Source organism: Syngnathus floridae, chromosome 3 (genome assembly GCF_059516105.1).
Source record: "Syngnathus floridae isolate MCC-2025c chromosome 3, RoL_Sflo_1.0, whole genome shotgun sequence".
NCBI lineage: Eukaryota > Metazoa > Chordata > Actinopteri > Syngnathiformes > Syngnathidae > Syngnathus > Syngnathus floridae.
In genome coordinates, this window is record NC_142415.1 from 9,320,636 (window position 1) to 9,340,940 (window position 20,305).

Below are 20,305 nucleotides of genomic sequence, written 5' to 3' on the forward strand. Positions count from 1 at the left end.
TTTTGAAGAATGGTCCTTTTTTTCTGGAGTTAAAATCAGTTGGCATCCGTCAAATTGTTATTAATAGAAATATTTTTTGTGTGTTTTAGGGACATACCACAAGGAAGAAATGGAAAGGCATTTTATCATCACCATACACCTGCTGCTATTTGTTCATACTTTTTACTTGGTATCGCTCAAAAATACAACAGATTCTCCAGTGCACACTTTTAATAACGACTGGTTGCGTCAGCAAGATCTTGTTGCTAACGAGGAAGGAGAAAATGGACAGGAAGGTGATGTGTCTCATATGGGAAGAGGCAATAATTCCAGCAGTGTAGTATATGATGAAGAGAATAACATCGAGCAGAATGAAATTGAAACATACGACGATCTGAATGTTACCGTAACTACCGAGCCTCCCACATCCCCAAATGCCTCAACAGTGCAGCCTGAACTGTCAGATGTTAATACCAACATCACAAACACAGAATCAAAACAAAGCAACGTCAGCAAAACCGAGGGGGAGTTTATGAATTCAACCACACCTGCTGCGATTCCAGATGTTGATCTACTCAATCAAAACTCAACCATTTCTCCTGATTTTTCCAATCACACCGATACAAACAACACCACTACCTTGGCACCAGAGATCCTGGATTTCAATGAAAACACAACAGCAAACACAACAACAATTAAGACAACAACCATAACAACATCAGGGAATGAAACGGTGTCAACCAACGTAACAGAATCTAATGAAACCAATGTGACAACCACGGCAGCAACAGAGATGAACACAACATCTGCAACATCTTCATCACCAGACCCTTTCCCCCTGGAACCCACCACTGTGACAACCGTTGCTCCTGAAACACCTGAAGGCAACTTGACAGATAAACAGGCATCTTCAGGGAGCAGCTCAAACACAGGTAGAGTTGCATTTTTGGCTGTCCAAATTTTGTTGAAACCTGAGTTTCTTGTTTTTGTCCACACACAAATTTTGTCTAAGGTCACTGAGAACAAGTGCTATTAATACTATTATACTCTAGTTGGCCCAAAATGTTGATCCTCAATTTAGGTGTAACGGATTGAACGAGAACTAGGGGAACTTTATAGTAATATAATCCTCTGATGATCATTTTTAGGTTTGAAGTTTGATATTCAAACTCATTGTTTAAAAGCATACAGTAGCTATCAGTTGTCACTAATTTGGTTACTTTATTCTGTCCACCGTCTCACCTATATCCATTTAGTTTTGCACAAGCTGAGGACAAACATCCCTTCTTGCAATAGAAAAGGCTTGGTCTTAAGTTTCAGCTCCCTATTTTGCCTGAAGGCTCCTTTTATAACGTCTTACTCAGCAGGAACAATGATACATTATTTCAGTGGAAAAAAAAGAAAGAAAGAAAGAAAGAGCTGGATTTCAGAGATACCTGATCTGCAGCTACACCGGCATATAAATGATTTTCAAATTTATACTATCTGCATAGTGATACCAAGTGTGAAATCAACGCTAAAAAAGTAATTTAATCATAGTTAAACAATAATTATGATTGGATTACAACATAATATATCTTGAATGTCATTACAATGTCAGTCCAAGTCCAAAGATGTGTGCCTTTAACGTTAAAACAAACTGCTTCAGAACAGTTTTTCTTAAACTAAATACATGAATAAAAACATGAAATAAATCTTTTTGAATTCAAGTAGTTTTAGTTCCTCACCGTTTCTTCATAGGGGTTCTGTTTTCTGTTTACCTGCTTTTCAAAAACAAATCCAACAAATTGGTCTGTGTATATCCTGTTTACATATGGTGTGTAACCACCACAAAAATTGGATAAAAGTTGTGTTTTTAAAATGACAAGGACTGGATGCATATAGTAAGGAATCTTGGTCAACCCATTAAGGACCTGTGCTTTGGAAGCTCTGCATAACATCTCAGCTGATAAAACCATCACAGTAAAGATCTCAATTTTATGTATTGCAGTAGAAAGTCTTTGTGTTTCTGTAAATGTTTAGGAAAAGGGAACTCTGGTTACATGTAAAGTCACAAAAGAGTCTCAATGGGCTTCATAAGCCCACAGTTCATAAAGGTCAATGACATACCCTCGTCTACGCCCAATCAGGGCAAGGAATAACTCTGAGAAAACTATAAACAGATTCTTTTGTTCATACAATAAAAATTTTAGATGTTACCTGCTGACAGTTTTGACTGCTACTCCAGTTTCCTTCAGAGGCGTCCAAGGGAAAAAACTTGGGAAGGCATCGCAGTTGGTGGGATCCCCTTTCCAAGATGGCCAAACTGAAATGGATGCAGTGGGCAACATTAATCGCATCTCAACTCAACAGTATTTGTAGAGAGCACTTTAAAACAACCATTACTACATATAAAGAGTTGTATGTGGAGGAAAATTAGGCCTTACAACACCAAGAACAACTAAAACAATAATCAATAACAAAGACAGCAAACTCTCAAAAACAGAAAAACCAAAACAAAGTCTAATGCTGAGTCAAAAGACAAAGAATGAAAATGTTTTAAAGATGGGCTTGCCTTAACATTTAGCGGGAGATCATTTCAGAGAGTTAGTCTCCGCTGGACCTGGACTGGGTTGCTCAAGGCACAGAATTGTTATCCAGGTTGGGACTAAATAGCCATTAAATTAGTTTTTGATTAGTCTAATTCAAAAGCAATAAAAAATATATTTGCATGAATTAGACTGGAAGCGACGCTACTAAGAGAAGGGATAGCAAGAGTGGATGACATTAAAGAGATGAAAGGTCGCGAGTATATCGGTAGAAGGAGGATGAAGATGGCGCTGCTAGGAAAGAGAACTAGAGGAGGAAGACCAGAGAGAAGATTGATAGATCAGTAGTGAGGGAAGACGTGAGGGAAGCTGGTGTTATAGAGCAGGATGAAAAAGCTCGGCTTTAATGGGAAAGTATGAGGCACTGTGGCAACCCCTGACTGGAAAAACTAAAATATGAAAAATTTAAAAAAGGAAAAAAAGGAGCATAATAATAGCAAAAAGATACAACTTTTTGTATCTTTTTTGTATATGTAATTTTTTTGTATTTCGAGGTTGGTATTTGTGTGTATTTCCAGTGGGCTAGAGTCCTAAGGAAAATATTATATTATATTATATATATTATATATTATATTATATTCACTGCCAAATATTTTCTGACCCCCAATGGAGTTGGGGTTAGATGTGTGCATCCTGAAAAGACACAACTATACATCACTGGCAGTGAATGAGTTTCATCATTAAGAGATAATATTCATATCAATTGAGTGGTAACTCCAGTGGTCCGTCTCGTAAAGATATTCAAAGCATGTTTCAGCCAAAGTTACAAAATACTACATTGATGAAATCTCTTTTCGTCCTTCCTTCTAACCCTTCGTTTTCTTATCTTATTCTGAAGGGTGGCCATCCGAGACCAGCAGGAGCAAACGAAATGAAGCGTGGGGAGCTATATTAGGAACAGCAGTGGTTGTATCCTTAGTGGGACTGGTGGCATACATCATCCTGAAAAAAAGACACATCAAAGGTTTCTCACACAGAAAACTGGTTGAGGAGTTCCCCTCTGAACCAGGTAAGATGATACAACACATCATAATGCATAGGAGTCATATACAGATAAAGTAGACGAGACAAATAATGTCAATCTAATATTGGGTCAAAAGATCTTTATAAAAAAAAAAAAAAAAAAAAAAAAAAAAAGGGTTCATCTGAATACACAGTAGAAACGGTTACTGTATGTAAAACCACTTTAAGTATAAAAGTGGCCTGGTGTTTTTTTTTTGTTATTTTGAGCTAGATAAGAAAAAACGAACTAATGAACTCGCCAACTAACTCGCCAACTAACTAACTAACTAACTAACTAACTAACTCACCAACTAACTAACTAACTAACTAACTAACTAACTAACTAACTAACTAACTAACTAACTAACTAACTAACTAACTAACTAACTAACTAACTAACTAACTAAAACAAAAAAAGAGCAGCTGATAAAACCAGGCATCGAGTGTAAGAGTTTTGGCCAACACTGCTGTTGTACAGTCTGATGGTGTTGGGCAGATAGTATGTTGATTGCTCATTACACGATCAGTTTTACTTGGACTAACTCTCTAACAGTTTGAAACAGCACATTGACAATAACAATGACATTTGTTCATAATTTAAATTGCACACACACATACACGCATGCATGCACACACACGTGTAATGATCTCACGGTGTGTATAAATAGGGGCATGTACCAAGGCAATTTGCAATCAAGCAAGAAATGTCACTTATTAACTAGAATTACATGCTCAACCTTCTTGTTGAAGTCAAAAACTAAATGTAGGTACACAATGAAAAAGAAAAGATCATGCTGTTGTATTAAATCTCTGAAGTATGTATATGCATTTCTGAGTTTACTTGCATCACAATGAAATCAAGTGTAAGGCTTTTGAGAGCTTTTTTTAATTAAGGCCACTTTAATCATGCATAACTTATATTCACTAAATAAATGGCACGATATATACGATGGAGTATGAAACATTCTTACAGTGATTGCAGATTAATGACAAATTCTCTTCAATGTACAAGACCTTGGTTTGGCAGTAACGGAATAGATGAACTCCACATGTCACAACCGTAGAAATTGAAATATGGCTGGTTGCAAAGTAGGACACATATGTGAAAGTGAACAAGAAGTCACCAATTATTAAATGATAAAAGAAGAATGGAACGTAGCTCCACTAGAAAATTGGACAATTTGGGCTGTATTTTTGTAGACAGCGGGAACAAATCCTAATTTTGTGTGAGGGCAAGGCTTGAGTAGGCCAACTGGCAGACCAAGCTGGGCGTGCCGGTGCAGCATGTTGTTGGATGAGCCGACTCAGACCACATCTAAATGCTGGCGCAGGATAGACAGCTGGTTGAACGTGCATTTGGATTGACGTCAGACACATTTGATTTGCAAATATGTGAACTGTGTAATTCACAAAGCAGGTGTACGTTCTGCCATTTCAAGACTATAGTGCATGACTAGTGCATTCCATTTCAAGCGAATGAGAAAACTTTAATTTGCGCCCTTTAACTTATTTTTATGAAACGTCACTCACCTTCCATTCGGTAATTTAGTGTTTACAAACTTGTATTGAGACAAAACACATATTTGACATGAGAAAAATCTTTGTCTTGAGTCTTTGACCTCTGTTCAGTGAGAACATTCACTAAACAGCATTTTCTTTAAATAATAGTTTTGTAGCTCATAGTATGTAACTTTTTTATGTGCACGTTCATTTTCCAGTTCTGAGATTGGACAACGGTGAACCTTTGGATCTGAATTTTGGTGGCTCAGCTTATTACAACCAGGGACTACAAGGAGACAACATTCAAATGGCCAACCTTCCTCGGCGTCAGATAAAGTAAAAAGACACATGGACTTTCGACAGGGAGTTTGTTGAATGACATTGCCAAAATAACATTTTGGGTCAACTGCATACTTGATTTGAAGTGTCAATGATTTTAAAACTCATTCATTGCCATCTATTTTTAGACCCTCCTTTACCATACCACGTGAAAAGGATTTTAAATACATTTAAATAAGTGCCACTGATAGAATTTCTGGATGAAAAAAAATCCTTATTTTTAATTTAATGCCTGCAACGCATTCCAAAATGTTGGGAGGGCATGTTTACCACTGTGTTACATCTCCTTTCCAACACCAACGCTTAATAAGCCTTTGGGAACGGAGGACATTGAAGCTTTGTTGGTGGATTTTTTTCCATTCTTGCTTGTCCGGGGTTTTTAGTATCATATTTTCTGTTTCACAATTTGCCACACAGGACTGGACTGCTTTTCGGCCAGTCTCGTGCTTGCAATACTTGAAAATAATTTGCCTGGATGTGTTGCTCCAAAACATATCTGTGTATTCATTTGGACGTTGGTTGAAAAGGATTTGCAAACATTTGTAATCTCTTTTTTTTTACATTTTAACAAATGTCCCAACTTTATTGAAATTGGAGTTTATAATTGTGCCTGAACAACATTAATGCGTTTACAAAATAAAATGAGAAGCCAATACGAACAATTAACTTATGTGCATTAGTTTTGGCATGCTACCTTAAGCTGACCCTATTTTGCCAATTTATCCTCCGTCATCATTCATTAAAATAATCATTCTTCCGTCACTGTCCGTCTTAAGTTGTTCTTTCAGTTGTTGTTAGCCATAACCACACTCCAAAACAAGACATGGCTCTCAAAGAAAACAATATTTCAAGTAGCTGTTGTATTTGCAGACTGAGGTTTTGGTATTCCATGAAGTTAAATATTTGGTTGAATGATAGCTGCTTCAATAATATCTTCCCAAACATTCTATGACCTCTACACGTTGAGAGATACACGACTTCTTTTGTACAGTGGTGTGATGCACCTCTGAGCGTTACATCACATTCACCTACAGCATACCAAGCAGAGATTGTGAAATGCACAGTAGTGTAACAAACTTCTTCCCAATTTCATTGCAATTCTTCTCATGAGCTTTTTTTGACTTTTAGTGACGACCTTCATTCAGCGAGTGTCTCTAATGTCAATATATTTTTTATACTTGGGGAGAATAATTGTTTTGTAGATGTTTTGTTAGCCAGTCAAACAAAATAAAAACATATTGTCACATGTTTTTTGCCAGATAGACTAGCACTAATGAATGTGGTCTAGTTTTGATTCATAAGCGCCAGTTTGGTTAGAACAGCCAATTATAACCCAAGAGATACGTATGTAACTTTTTGTTGTTGTTTAATCCATTGGTGACAGGACAGCTTTGTTCTAACTCAGCTTTGCTCTAATTTAACTTTGTTCGAAAATATGACACGATCAATCAAAAGCAGCACTTTACGGCACAGTAATGGGGTGCAGCACTGTTAAAAAATAATGCTGTGTATTCTGCACGCCATATCACTGATTGATTGAAGTTTTTGATCTGTTACTTGTCTTGATGTTGCCACCCTTAATGCACATCAATATTCAATTTGCATATCCCCCTCCACCACTGTAACTACATGAATTGTTTGTATGAGAATTTGCATTTATTTATTTTCCATATATAAAATCTTCAACTGTGGGCAAAAATAAACTGTGGTTATTTCTAAGTGGACTTGGATTTAAATACACACATTGGAACCTTCATCCCACAGATCTTGAATAGAATAGAATAGAATAGAATAGAATAGAATAGAATAGAATAGAATAGAATAGAATAGAATAGAATAGAATAGAATAGAATAGAATGCTTGACTGCTCTGTTTAACTTTACAGTTCATCACTTCATCCAAAAATGCATGTTTGTAGACTGGCCAGGACTATTGTAGCTGGTGTGGGAAACCCTTCTAAAAAAAAAAAAAATTCATACCATCTTAAGCCCCTATCTTACTGAACGTTTTTGAACGCAGCAAATGTTTTGTCCTCATCATTCAAGGTCACAAATATTTGCCAAATGGCTGCCGGAGGTTCACCTGCACTTTTCCCTTGCGACAAGAAAAATCAGTAAAACAGTTGCCATACGCTTTGCCAACATTTGCAACCTTGGATGAGCCTTGACAAACTGACATGAAAAAACATTTGTGTGGTTTACTTTTTATATAGCATACAGACAAAATGAATAAAATCCATGTATTGCTTAACGAATAGTAAACTAAAGATCAACTCATCAGTGAGGTAATCAATCAACAACACAGAGTGGATTGTGTTTGACTTTGGAAGTTCCACACTTCACAAAGACAGTTTGGAGTCAATCACAGCGCACATTTAGGGAAAGACAACCACGTCATGTAACTCAACCTACGCCAACTGCTTAGAAGTTAGCCAACGTATGCCGTCACTGACACTTCAATTAATATGTTAAGCCACACATCACATCACACTGTGGATGGACACATTTGTTAACTTTGCAACAATGAAAACAAAAACAATTGATTCAGATAATACGGGCTAGAACCTGAAGTGACTTTTTTCTCCTCCAATGCTTAGTTTGCTTTATTTTCACATATTCCATGCACTTAGGAACTGGTATAGACAATCCAGTTCCTTTTCCTTCACCAAGTTTGTTCTGATCCACACAACAGCTCAGCAGTTTGGATTCAACACATTTGGCAGGGTGCTGAAATCAATTAAATGACCTGCTCGGAAATGTTCGTATTACATTTGAGGCTTTGGACAGGTTCATTTTCTCCTCCAGCTGAGTCAAATCAATTTAAATGGAATTAAATGATTACTATCTAAATTGAGGTTGTGTCAAACATTTTAACAGCTAAATTCAATTTCATTCTTTTTGATAACACTTAGTAAATGAATTTGACATCAAGAACCGAGACTGGAATTGTTGTTTTAATTAGATGAACAATAATTTTACTATTTGCATGTGTTGAATTTCCAAACATAAAGATGTATATAAACATTTACAGGCTTCTTATTATGTTGCTGGCATGAAACCACACAATAGAATAAAAATAAGCCTGTCAATATGCTAAAAAGTGTCAAGATGTTACAAAACTGAAGGCGCAGCATGTCACATAGTAACTGACTGACCAAATGAAATATTTTTTAAAGGCAAAAGGCAAAAAAATGACGAGGTCTCAAACCAAGGGAACAAACTTTTCACCAAATGTTTTTTTCACTCCTGTGAAGACAATATAGAAAAATATGTTTACTTTTATTATGTATGCAGAACAATTCATTAATCCAGAGTCATTAATAACAAAATAATTACTGTTGATGAAAGGTTTAAGCCCAGCCCATTTGGATGAACGAACCATTTTCCTACAAGAAGCAAAGCAAATTTGCATTTAATGCAAATTTATTCAAATGAACTGCATCGTAGTTTGTCAAATTAAGCAACATTATATTCAGTAAACATCTATAGAGAATTTATGAGTGTATTACTCCAAAGGTATCATAACCGTAGGTGCGTGTGTAAATATGTTGATGCTCTTGTTATGCATATTAAAAATACCCAATTTTGAAAATGAGGGCACAGGTGGGTTGCACTGAAAAGTAACACATCACAATAGAGTGTTATAAAGGGGCGAGAAATGAGGCCAATCCTCATTTTAACTTGCTCTTTGCTAATGCACCATTAAACGTTGCTTCCTGCAGTTTAATAATTTAGCTCATCGAGGGGCTACAACAATACACCACGGCACTGATCTTTCCAAGCTGTTGCCGCAGTCAGGTCACTGGGGTGGATGTGAAAGGTCACAATCCTTCTGGCACTCACGAGAGATAAACAAACATGGTACAAAAGGCTTCAAAATATATACTACATGACCGACAGGGAAATTTGCAACACCAGACATTGAATACTGAAGACGCCTCTAGTAAATTGGGTTGCAGCTTGTAAAACAGAACAATGGCACAGAGAGATATTTTAGGGTTTGCTGCATGAAATTTAATGTCGAAAATCGATTCTGCACACCAAACAACTGACATCAAATGGTCATATTAATTTAAAATAAAAAAGATGTGAATGTACTTCGGAATATTATGTTTTTCTTGGTATTTATTTTTATTAAATATGCCAACCACTGCAGACTTGGTTGTAGCACTGCCAGTATACTTTTGTTTTATTTATTACACGATTTGTCATAATCCAGTTAGTGAAACGAACAGCTCTGCCACTGAGAAGATGAAAGCATGAATCAAACGAGTGCAAATTAATTGTCATCTGAATACAGCATCATAACAAAGCTTGCTCTATATTTGAAAAAGGTATATTTATCAGTATTTGATATCCTTGTGTGTGTCGTTTGTAAAACGTCCTATCAAGAGCCTCGACTCTCCGGTGACTACTGTACAGTAGTATACTTGATTTGCTGGAAGGAGGGGGGGGGGGTTCAGTAACGTAACATATCTCTCCACGATTAGCAAGGAAGCATCGAGTGTGCATGTCGTTCAAGCTCGATTGGTATTCCGTAGTGCCTCAAAATGTAAATGCTGCATTGCATCAGGCCCTAAAAGTCAAACTGTCAAAAAATCCATTTGTGAAGATGAAGTAGTGGTTATATTCAGGCTTTGGGTATGACACATGATACAATGACGATTGTGCAAATGATCCAGAGAGTCCTTGAGGTCTTTTAATGTTCAATAATGTGGAATACAGATCAGTAATAGTCATGCGAATAATACAGAGTGCAGCGGCTGCATTAATGGATACAGTAATACAGTCCCAACAGGGACATGAAACATTTTGTAACATCCTGTTCATCCAGATAAGGCAGCTGGCCCAGATAACGTGTCACGTGTGTCCCAGAATGTTGAAGGTTTTTGCGGACCAACTGGCTGAGTCTTCTCCAGGTGCTATCCCGCAGGCAAGGACGGACCTGGTCATGTCTTGTGAACCGAGACAAATTAATACAGAATTGTAGCCTTCATGTCACGCATTGTGAAGATGGCTTTTCTGTCATACATGTGGTTAGGAAGTGTGACCCCCCCCCCCAGTAGCGCTGATGAAAAATTGTGGCCTCCTCCAGGCTGCCCGTCCCTGGCTGAGATGCAATATGCACACAGGTAATTACACTTAAAGTGAGTTGGCGGACAAGTCTCCTACTCTGTCTGCAACTGGGCGTGAGTCTCACAGTCTTTAAGAATTGACAATAACAACATAAAAAGACAAATCATAAAAAAAATAGAGTCACTAGAGTGGTCTGGATATTGCTGAATATTTAGTCAAAGAGTTGACAACATTTTGACTCCCTCTGCCACTTTGTCCTTCCTTGAAAGGGACACATATAGGACACTTTACCCACTAACACAATACATTAAAAACCAAAATAAATTAAAAACTGAAACAAAAAATAATTACTTTCCAAATGTATTGAAAGTGCCTGCCTTTTCCAAACAGTTCTTATCAGTTCACTTCCAAATACCTTATATAAAAAATCCTTTGTGGAAAGCATCTAATGTGAAAATAAAACAGAGAGCTCATATTAGTTTCTATATTAGTCATCAGTCAATTCATAGCACGAAATGAAAGCAGAAAATTGCCCATCGGGTTTCTCCAAGCAGCTTGAGCAGCGTAAATCCAGACAGATGTTTGCAATGTGGTTCTAAATGTGCAGTATTTGCATCATTATTGCTTGGATTACCCACATCTCAGATCTGCCAACTGCCAACAACGTTCTAGAATCATTTCTAAGACTGTTTACTGAGGATTATGTGAGAGATTCAGCCAAAACAGGTGGTTAAAAGAGAATAAACACAAAGTACAGAGTGGCTGATGTGCATGTTTTTTTTTTTTTAAATCATGTCATGTCATCTTGTGTTTTAGTACACATGGATGATGCATAAAGATGCATATTTGCATTTAACAATTTTTTGACAGGATGAGCTGTTTCATTTGCAATTGTGCAAAACATCTCAATGGGCTTAAAATGCCTGGCTTAAACTGACAGCATGTTTACATGTTAATACGGCATGTGCATGTTTAAAGATTATATTGTTGCATATGATTTACTTCTTCTAATCCCAAATTGTTGTTGAAATTCAACAGTCATAAGTGCCAATTGGGTCTAAATTCAACTGATAAGTGGAGTTTTTTTGAGTTATCCTCATGTTACTGTGTATATGAATTTATAGTGAAAGGAATTGAAGGGCTGAGCAATCATTCCTGGTTTCTAGTGCATACATTGACATGTGTATGGACAAGTGTGTAACGTACTTGACCCCAATGCGTTACCTCCCCTTTACTTTGTATGTAATTATATTTTATATGAATTGAACATACAAACAGGCCAAATGTATTTCTTTGTAAAGTTAGGGAGCTATTCAAGCTTTGCTTGTAAATATCCTTACAACAGTTTCTCGATTCAAATGCAATGCAAGAAACTCGCATACATCAGCATCCTGTGAAACAGTTTAATGACAAATTTGACAGAATGTTGTACAGACGGAATCCTTTGGGGAGACTGTTGGGCTAAAGTAATCAATCATCACGCCTCCCAACACATTCCAGTTGCAGGCCTCACTTGATTATTTAAGGGAATTAGCTATCGATCCACAAAGAGTCACCAGCCAACTAGCCGGTCACATTCAACACATTAAGGGGAATGGTTTGTTCAACACAATGTTCTCTTTAGCACCTAACCTAATATGACTGGAAAGAATTTCGGAAATGAAAAATTTATATTTGAAAGGAAAGCTCAAAGTCTACAAACACGAACAGCGGCACTATTACGTTTTCCCCAACACGGATTAGTCCGGAAGTATTCGCAGGGATGGGTCCTAAATTCAGCCATGGAATTTGAGATTGAGAGGCCCCTGGTACACAACTGATAGCTGCATTTTTTGTGGCAAGGCCCCAAATACCGTATTTTCCGCACTATAAGGCGCACCTAAAAACCTCCAATTTTCTCAAAAGCCGACAGTGCACCTTATAATCGGGTGCAACTTATAGATGGCCCAATATTGAGCCACTATGGCAGGCGTGTCCAAATACATGAAGTTATATATGGACAAAGTTTTAAAATGGGTCGTTCATTGAAGGTGCGCCTTATAATCCGGTGCACCTTATATATGGACAAAGTTTTAAAATGGGCCATTCATTGAAGGTGGGCTTTATAATCCAGTGCGCCTTACAGTGTGGAAAATACGGTACTAACTCCTAATTTTTGTTGCATAAACAAACAAGGGTCTAATAATGTTGTCGACCCAAGACACTTTAAGAAGTCAGTATTTGTGGACTTCATTTTGATGCTTCCTGAAAATTATATCATGTTCTTTCTTGGTTCTTACAGTTTCCTGTCCCTCATGACAATCTTATCGCCACACCACCTACGGGTAAGTGTGTCTCAATTTTTATTATGGAAACATATCGTCACAATTTCTCAAAATGTGTATTTCTTTATCATTATTGCTCTTGTTGTTTGGGGACTGCACGACTGGGTTATCACTAAGGATTTAAGGGCAAAATAAGATTACAGCAAGTCTCTTCTACATCCTGACTACTGTCAAGCTGCCCTTGACTCTGTCCTCCAGACTCAGCTAAGCATTGCAGCATCATCTGCCATCCCCACCACTCACCTCATCTCTTCTTGCATTCTATGATTGGGCTCTGCTTCTCTGTATGCTAGGCAACAGAAATATACAGCAGAATGCAAAAAAAACAAAATCCCACCAGGCATCCTCTGGCTGTTTATGAAATCATACGAGAAGAATGTATAGTAGTGACCAACATTTACATTTTTACACATAAAACAAATGGCCACATCTTTATGACCTCGTGCAAAAATCTGCCATAAAATTATTTTAACTCTACCCCAAGATAAGCCTAACTCCCTGTGACAAAAACTAGAATACAAGGGACCCTCAAAAAGGTGAAATACATTTGTGAACTATTGTTGAAGCAGCAAGAGTTGCAGTATACAACAATTTCAGCAATCAGCATGGTTCCCTTGCTTATCTTTTCTCCTTTAACTGACACAATAGGGGAAAAGCACGTATATGCAGTTATTATGTGGATCCTGCAAAGTCAAAGTACTCACATCTGAGTGACTGGAATCGGGATTTGGACTTGTTTGTGGATCCTGCAAAGTCAAAGTACTCACAGTGACTGAAATCAGGATTTGGACTTCTTAAAACAATCTAGTTAAAAAATGTAAATTTAGAAATAATTCAAAAGCTTTTCACTTATTTTCCATTTTGGTTTCAATAATCTCACCTGCAAGAAATATGTTTTAAGGATTTTTTTTCTAATATTGCCACTGGGCATTTAATCATCTACTTACTGTGTGCTTTACTGTCGCTATGTATCACTGCAACTGTTTGATTCGTCATTTAATTCTTCAAGCAGGTGAACTGCAAGAGGATAATCATTTGCTCTTCAAAGCTGACTCCAATTTTCAACCTGTGAATCCCACATCTAAAATGAAGGCAACAGAACATAAGCTGGTTTTGCTCCGGTTGGTGAGAGACCACCTGCCGCATCACAGTTTCATACTGAGGTACAACTGCTGCACCATTCTCCCAAATCAAATCAGAGCGTATGGGCAGTGGACGAGTGTACTCCCCTGCTCTTGAATGTCTCCCTGGTGATCAGAGATGGCAAGGAACAACACACTGTCCCCTTTGGACGAGTTCACTGCCTCCGAAGAGTCAGTCATCTCCAGCTGAGCTTCAGTTGAAAGTCTCCCAGATCTCACTCACTTTGTGAATTTCAATTGCAACATTCATTTTTTATTCAACCAAACTTAAAAATATTAACTGCAACCTACTCTTGTTTTAGTCTCTATTACTGAGCATAGACATTCTTTACCACAGGTGTCAAATTCAATGCCCGGGGGCCAGATATGGTCCGCCACATCATTTTATGTGGCCCGCAAAGACAAATTGTGCATCAAATTCGTGTGTCATTACTAGAATTGCAAATTGTCTTCACTTTTAATAACATCTGTTTTTTAAAATATTTGACCAGTTTTTATTCATCTGATTTGAAAATGAGTTATTTGTCAGTTTGTTTTGTAGCTTTTACTGTATATATAATATGAGGTGCTCATACATTTATTTGGGCTGACAGTCATAATGGCCCTGCGAAAGAAGCTATGAGTACAATGCGACCCGTGAAAAAAATTAGTTTGACACCCTGCTATAGACTCTAAAATGATGCCGCCATTTTGTTTTCTAAATTTCCATATTTTGATCCATCGTAGAGCTGCTCTACTCTCACTTCCTCTGCCTTTAAAGACACACGTGAGTATATTTCTCTCCATCCTCGGTCATCAGCATCTACTCTACATAAAATCAATGTCTTTGGGTTCTTTTCAGTGTGTGGAAGCAGTGGTGCCACATAATGATGAATTAGATTTCAACAGCATGCCTCTATTGATAATTGCTGCCATGTATAATTAGTCCTTTTCAGTGGCAATAAGAGGCTCTACTTGACAGGTCTTTTTTTTTTTTTTTTTCTGTGAGCCCCACAGCTCCTGTAGAGCGTGTCATGCTGCGGATGAAACAAAGGGCACATTAAACCTTCCACAGCTCACTGCTCCTCAAACATTCAGTTACTTGTGTGTAACATTAAGAGGATACTCCTTTTCATTGTTCTGTTGAAACTACAGAACAGACACTAATCTCACCCAATTCTTTTTCTATGGTAATAATGTCTATGGAACACAATACAGTAAACACAACCTCTATGGAATTCACGTTTTCATAAGAGTTTCGAGAACTGAAGTTCCCCAGCAGAGGGAGTTTTCAATGAGAATACTTCAGCACCCTCTCTCTTAGGACTAACAAGGGACGGCTGAGTGACTGAGCTGCTGTCTGTTGTTTATAAAAAAAAAATAAAAAATAAAAAAAAAAAAGAGTCAAGAACAAGCCCCTTTGCTTTTGGGTGGAGGTTATCCGCTCATCCAATGGGATGAACCAGAAAGTAAAAGCATTGAGCAAGGGGATAATAAATACGTATGCCTATGTCTCAGTGCTTCTAACTGGGAGAAACTCAGGCGTGGAAGAGTCCAACTTCACTCGAGAGCACTTACTATATACAGGAGTGTCTAAATGCGCTAGTCGTAATTTCTCAACCTCACACAGAGGTCCTCTTTAAGGCCATCACTGAGCTAGAAGGTGTTTGCAAAATGCGCAGTACATTTAAAGATAATTTGATATATTCTCTGGCTTCCCATCTACAGTAGGTAACTATTTCCATTCAGTTTCCAGGTAGGCTGGCAGATGAGGCTCACAAAATGCATAGTTGTTGCTTTTATTGCATTACAAATTTCCCTGGATTTTCATTGTTTTTTAGTAGTTACATCAAGGAAACAAGAACAGTCTGTCTGCTGACAATCTGGCATTTTTCAATTAAATAAAACTCAAAAAGCATTTCAATGTCTGACATGGATGGTTTTGAGACAGTTTATGCAACATCTGTCATCCCAAGATAACATGTAAATTGCCCGCATTCTGCACTTGATTCTTAGACTGAGGGAACGGAATTAATTCAACATCTTTTTAGGTTTAGTGTATTTATTATTCATGATTGTATTGCTATCATCTGCCATGTAGCCCCCCCCCCCCCCCCCTCAGAGATATTCTGAAATGAAATTATCAACAATTACCAATTTTAGAGTTGCTATTAGGCAGTTAATGTTATAGTTTGCAGTTCATTATTATTGTCTATTAATGATTTCTCAATTTTAAGTATGTACTCTGCACTGGAAAATCTCCCACTGTCATTGTCATGGTTTACAGTTTTGAATTTCAATCAATGTCTTGAAAGGTCAGACTGTATAGCACCAAGTAGAGGATGTTCAATGTTTCATCTTGTTCATCACATTCACCACAAGTTTGTTCTGTTGCATTACAGTGTCCAGCTTTCTTAAACATATTGCAGTTATACACTTGAACATCCTGGGAATTATTTCTGTTAACTTAAGGGTGCGCAAAAGCTAGAATGTTCCTCGCCCTGCTTCATTAAATACAGAATTTCAGGTGAAAATTTCCTATAGTAATGGCTATCTACCAATTCCATGCTGTAGCTTCCTTTAATTGAAGTCAAATGTACTCAAATCTGCAAAACATTTATTGAAGCACATTTCTTGCATAGCATGTCCTAAAATAAATAAATTACATTTTGTTTCTTTATTATGGTTTAGTCAAGTCTGCTATTGTCCCAGATAAAAGTCCCAAATAAATGCAGATTTACATTAACATGCAGTTAGCAATGGAATGAGCATACCAATTACTTCAGTATGGTATGACCCCCTGCTGCTGTGTTGGTAGCTTTTTCTATTTACCAGGTACGTAATAGCAGCGTAACAGCTAAATGCAGCTGTGCCGTGTGTAGTTTGAACTATGAAAAGCCCAATTTAATAAGCCACTGAATAATACTGAAAACCCCAAACTTGTCAAATCCAATTTCTTGCACGCCTGTTTGGGTTCCTGATCTTTAGCTTCTTTACCTTCATTTCTTACCTTGAATTTATTCACAGTAAACTACTGGCACACAAACACTGTGGAATTGTTTCATTTCCGTCATGTTCATGTCCTCATCATCAGTAACAGCAGCCACAGTATCGTTTGAAACACAATCCATGTTGACAAGCTTCAAATTGATACAGATCAACAAAGAAGCAGAGATTTTCTTTCTCACATTTAAAGGCAACAACAAGAAATCCATTGTCTGTTTAGAGATCAATGCAAGGTTGTTATCATGGTCAGAGTTTGTAAATTTACTCAGTGACATTTAACAAGAAGAGGAATGCTTGTAATTCAGGACAATGCAGGAGGGGGTGGGGGGCACTGCCCATTCTTCACAAATAAACCTTTTTGGAGTTTTTCAAGAATTTTCTGTTTAAAAAAAAAAAAAAATCAAACAAAATCGCAATACCTTTTGTATGAGCTCAAGCGGATTACAAGCCAATCCGTCAGATGCGCCATCCATGACTTCTCATGGCACAAATCCCCAGTCAGATCCAAATAAATGTTAATACTGTGGACAACTTTATTTTTCATGTTCTTATTTATTTTAGTAGTTCAATAAAACAAGATGAAACTCATATTGTATTATACTGTAAGTTCCCATTGCACTACTCTCTTTGTTTTTGAGTTATTTAATAATTAAGGTAATAACTTAATGCCGAATTTCACGGTCTCAAGAAATTTGAACATTGTGAAAAAAAACAATCCAAATTGGTTTTTAACAGAAATCAGATTGGAATTGGCCCATGAAAAGTGTTAAATGAATCAATATATGAATGCCACTTTGAATCTACTCAAACTTTTTGATATATATATATATTTTTATATGCACCTCTTGATGAAAAGGGGAAGGCAGAGAGAAGAAACTATTATTTCACTTCACATTCTCATCCACACCCATTTGAACCCCATTACCCAGATTAATTAGTTTGACGGAATAAAATTCAGTGGAAATTATGAGGTCACTGACTCTTTGACACCAATCAGTGATATGGACATATTAAATAATTTTAGAGAGTGAATGCCTCAGTTATTTTAAAAAATGTTTATATTCATATTCAGAGGTAGAGAAAATTCCATACATTCACATGATATAACAATGTTGGTGATTAGACTCCACAAATCTGACATTACACAAAAGATGGATTTTTGAGTCGCTTTGAAACAAGGTGTTGCATGAAGTTCTCAACTTTGAATATTAATGACAGGAACAGGTTGCTTTTGCATTTTGAAGGTAAACTAATGCTGCTGGCTGTGAGTGTGTGTTGACATCACATACTTTCTTAATGCTGGCCTGAAGGTACATCTCGAATGATTGGGCTTCTACACTTCCAGGTGTAAAGTTAAGAACTGAAAGCAAGAGAGAAAGCAGTTTTGAAGGCAGATTGGCAGATACTAAAGCTGTGATAAGACCACACTGGCACAGCAGACGCATAAATCGAGGTAGGTCAGGAAAAAAAATAGCTCGTGGCATCCCAGAGAGCGTGTGGCGTTTATGACAAGAGCCGCGAGAGACGACCTTGAAACAGGGATTGTTTCATCCCTTTGTGGTTCTCATTCAGCCATATGGTCAATCTACCTTTCCAAACTGAATAAAGGATGTCCAATTTCTGTGTTCTGTCTGATTTTAGCTTCCGGCCTGTACCTTTAGTTTGCATTTAGTTGAAGCAGAATCCTGTAGGAGCAAATCTTTTCAACAACACATTTGGTCTTGATTCACTGAAATATATTACATTCCGCCTCTATGTGGGAGAATGCAGCCCAAGAGAGTTTCTTTGGCAAGTGAAAGTTTCTGTCTTGTTATTTCTAGCCATGCAAGGTTCAATACTTCAATCATTACACATTATGCTACTCTGCTGTGCTGAGCCACAACTGCACCCAAAGCAGGAAGCGCCTGAACCTGCTGTGGGATTAAAAGGAAGCTTTGCATATCTAAACAGTGTAGCTTCAAGACATTTGAGACTACTGAGTTTATAAATCAATGCTTACATCAAATCTGAAAATGTTATAGCTTTGTCTGGACTTGACTGTTGTTAAATTGCAGTGTATTTCTCCTGGGTCACACCAATATGACCATCGTTCCCGTGTTGAGCAAGAGAAAGGTGAAGTTTAGTACTTTTCTATTCTTCGCCGTCAGGTTTTTTTTTTTATACCGGCAATTATTTAATATGCGCATAATTTTTTTAAGCATTGATGATTCAGAAACAAACTTAAAAATAAAACAAACTAAATTATCTGATGGAGCTATTGTTCATATGCTCCTTTCCTTGTCTAGCATTTCCCCATATTGTTATCCAGTAAAAAATGTGTGCAGAAGAACAAAATCTAGCATGGGAGTTGAAATAGAGTACTAAAGCTTCTACTTTAAACAGCCATTAAGTGAAACTCTCTGGAATTAATAAATGGAGTGAAGCTAAAATATGCTTTAATGAGGAATTCAAATTATACCATTTTCAGATGAAGGTATTTCCTTTGTTCCGCAGAATACGGATTTGAATGAAGTAAATCAAGCTCATTCCTGTGCCTGTGTCAGCACATAGTATGGGACCATAAAACAAGAATTTTATGCTTGCAGGTTGTATAAAATTCTAATTATGTCACTGGCAAATTATATCTATTTCTAAATGTGAAACATTTCATCACTAACCGGCAGTTCCTGGCTGCTGCACCAAAATAATACAGTCTATATTTTACTTTACGTTGATTTGAATACAAGTACAAGCTTGCAAACAGACATTTAAAATGTCATTTAAAGTAAAAGCTTATAATAATTCTCATAACTATAATAATATAAGATAAAAAAGACATTTCTGGTCAAAAGTAGTCACTTTTAATTTCACCACAAAGTTCATGTGTTGAGGGAGCGAGCATGTTTGGTCTCTTGTCTTTTCATGGTAGCATCTGCCATTATTAATGTCTCAGAATTATTTACTCATTTGACACCATGCTTCACTGGACACCAAAATTGAGAGATAATGGGTTCACCTACAGATGTATGCAAATGCTCACATTTGCATGTTTGTTGTTTGCGCGCAGAGGTTGTACATGAAGCCCTTCAAATACTTGTGTTTCAAGCAGCATAAAACAAGTGCCTGAAATAATCCTTACCCTCAAACAACGATCGCACAGAATCCAATTAACCAAGGCTGACGTCCTTTCGGACTTGCGCTTGGTCTTCAAGCTCAGACTGTGATCTTTTAAATGGTGAAGTCAACAGGACATCAAAATAAAATGCATCTCCCAGTCTCAAGGTGAAAAATAATAATCACATCAAATGCTAATCATGCTGTTTGCCCTCAGACAAGTGTAAAATATTTCCAAAGACTTGGGCAGCATGTTTAATGTAACCTCATTAAATTCA

At 37.2% G+C, this 20,305-nt stretch overlaps 2 protein-coding genes across 2 annotated transcripts in view; one reads left to right on the forward strand and one right to left on the reverse strand.

The window, feature by feature from the left end:
- Positions 1 to 3,080, reverse strand: part of fibinb (fin bud initiation factor b) — a 24,564-nt gene extending 21,484 nt beyond the window's left edge. Inside the window, exons 1-2 of the mRNA XM_088371276.1 lie at positions 2,534 to 3,080; positions 2,179 to 2,284 (exon numbers count right to left, since the gene is read on the reverse strand). The gene's annotated coding sequence lies outside the window, so the exon portion shown is untranslated. The remainder of the gene's footprint in view (positions 1 to 2,178; positions 2,285 to 2,533) is intronic.
- Positions 1 to 7,127, forward strand: part of LOC148400382 (uncharacterized) — an 8,737-nt gene extending 1,610 nt beyond the window's left edge. The window contains exons 2-4 of the mRNA XM_088371274.1: positions 90 to 911; positions 3,406 to 3,576; positions 5,288 to 7,127. Of these exons, the coding sequence (XP_088227400.1) occupies positions 110 to 911; positions 3,406 to 3,576; positions 5,288 to 5,409 (1,095 nt within the window). The 5' untranslated portion in view covers positions 90 to 109 and the 3' untranslated portion in view covers positions 5,410 to 7,127. The remainder of the gene's footprint in view (positions 1 to 89; positions 912 to 3,405; positions 3,577 to 5,287) is intronic.
- The last annotated feature ends 13,178 nt before the right edge of the window (positions 7,128 to 20,305 follow it).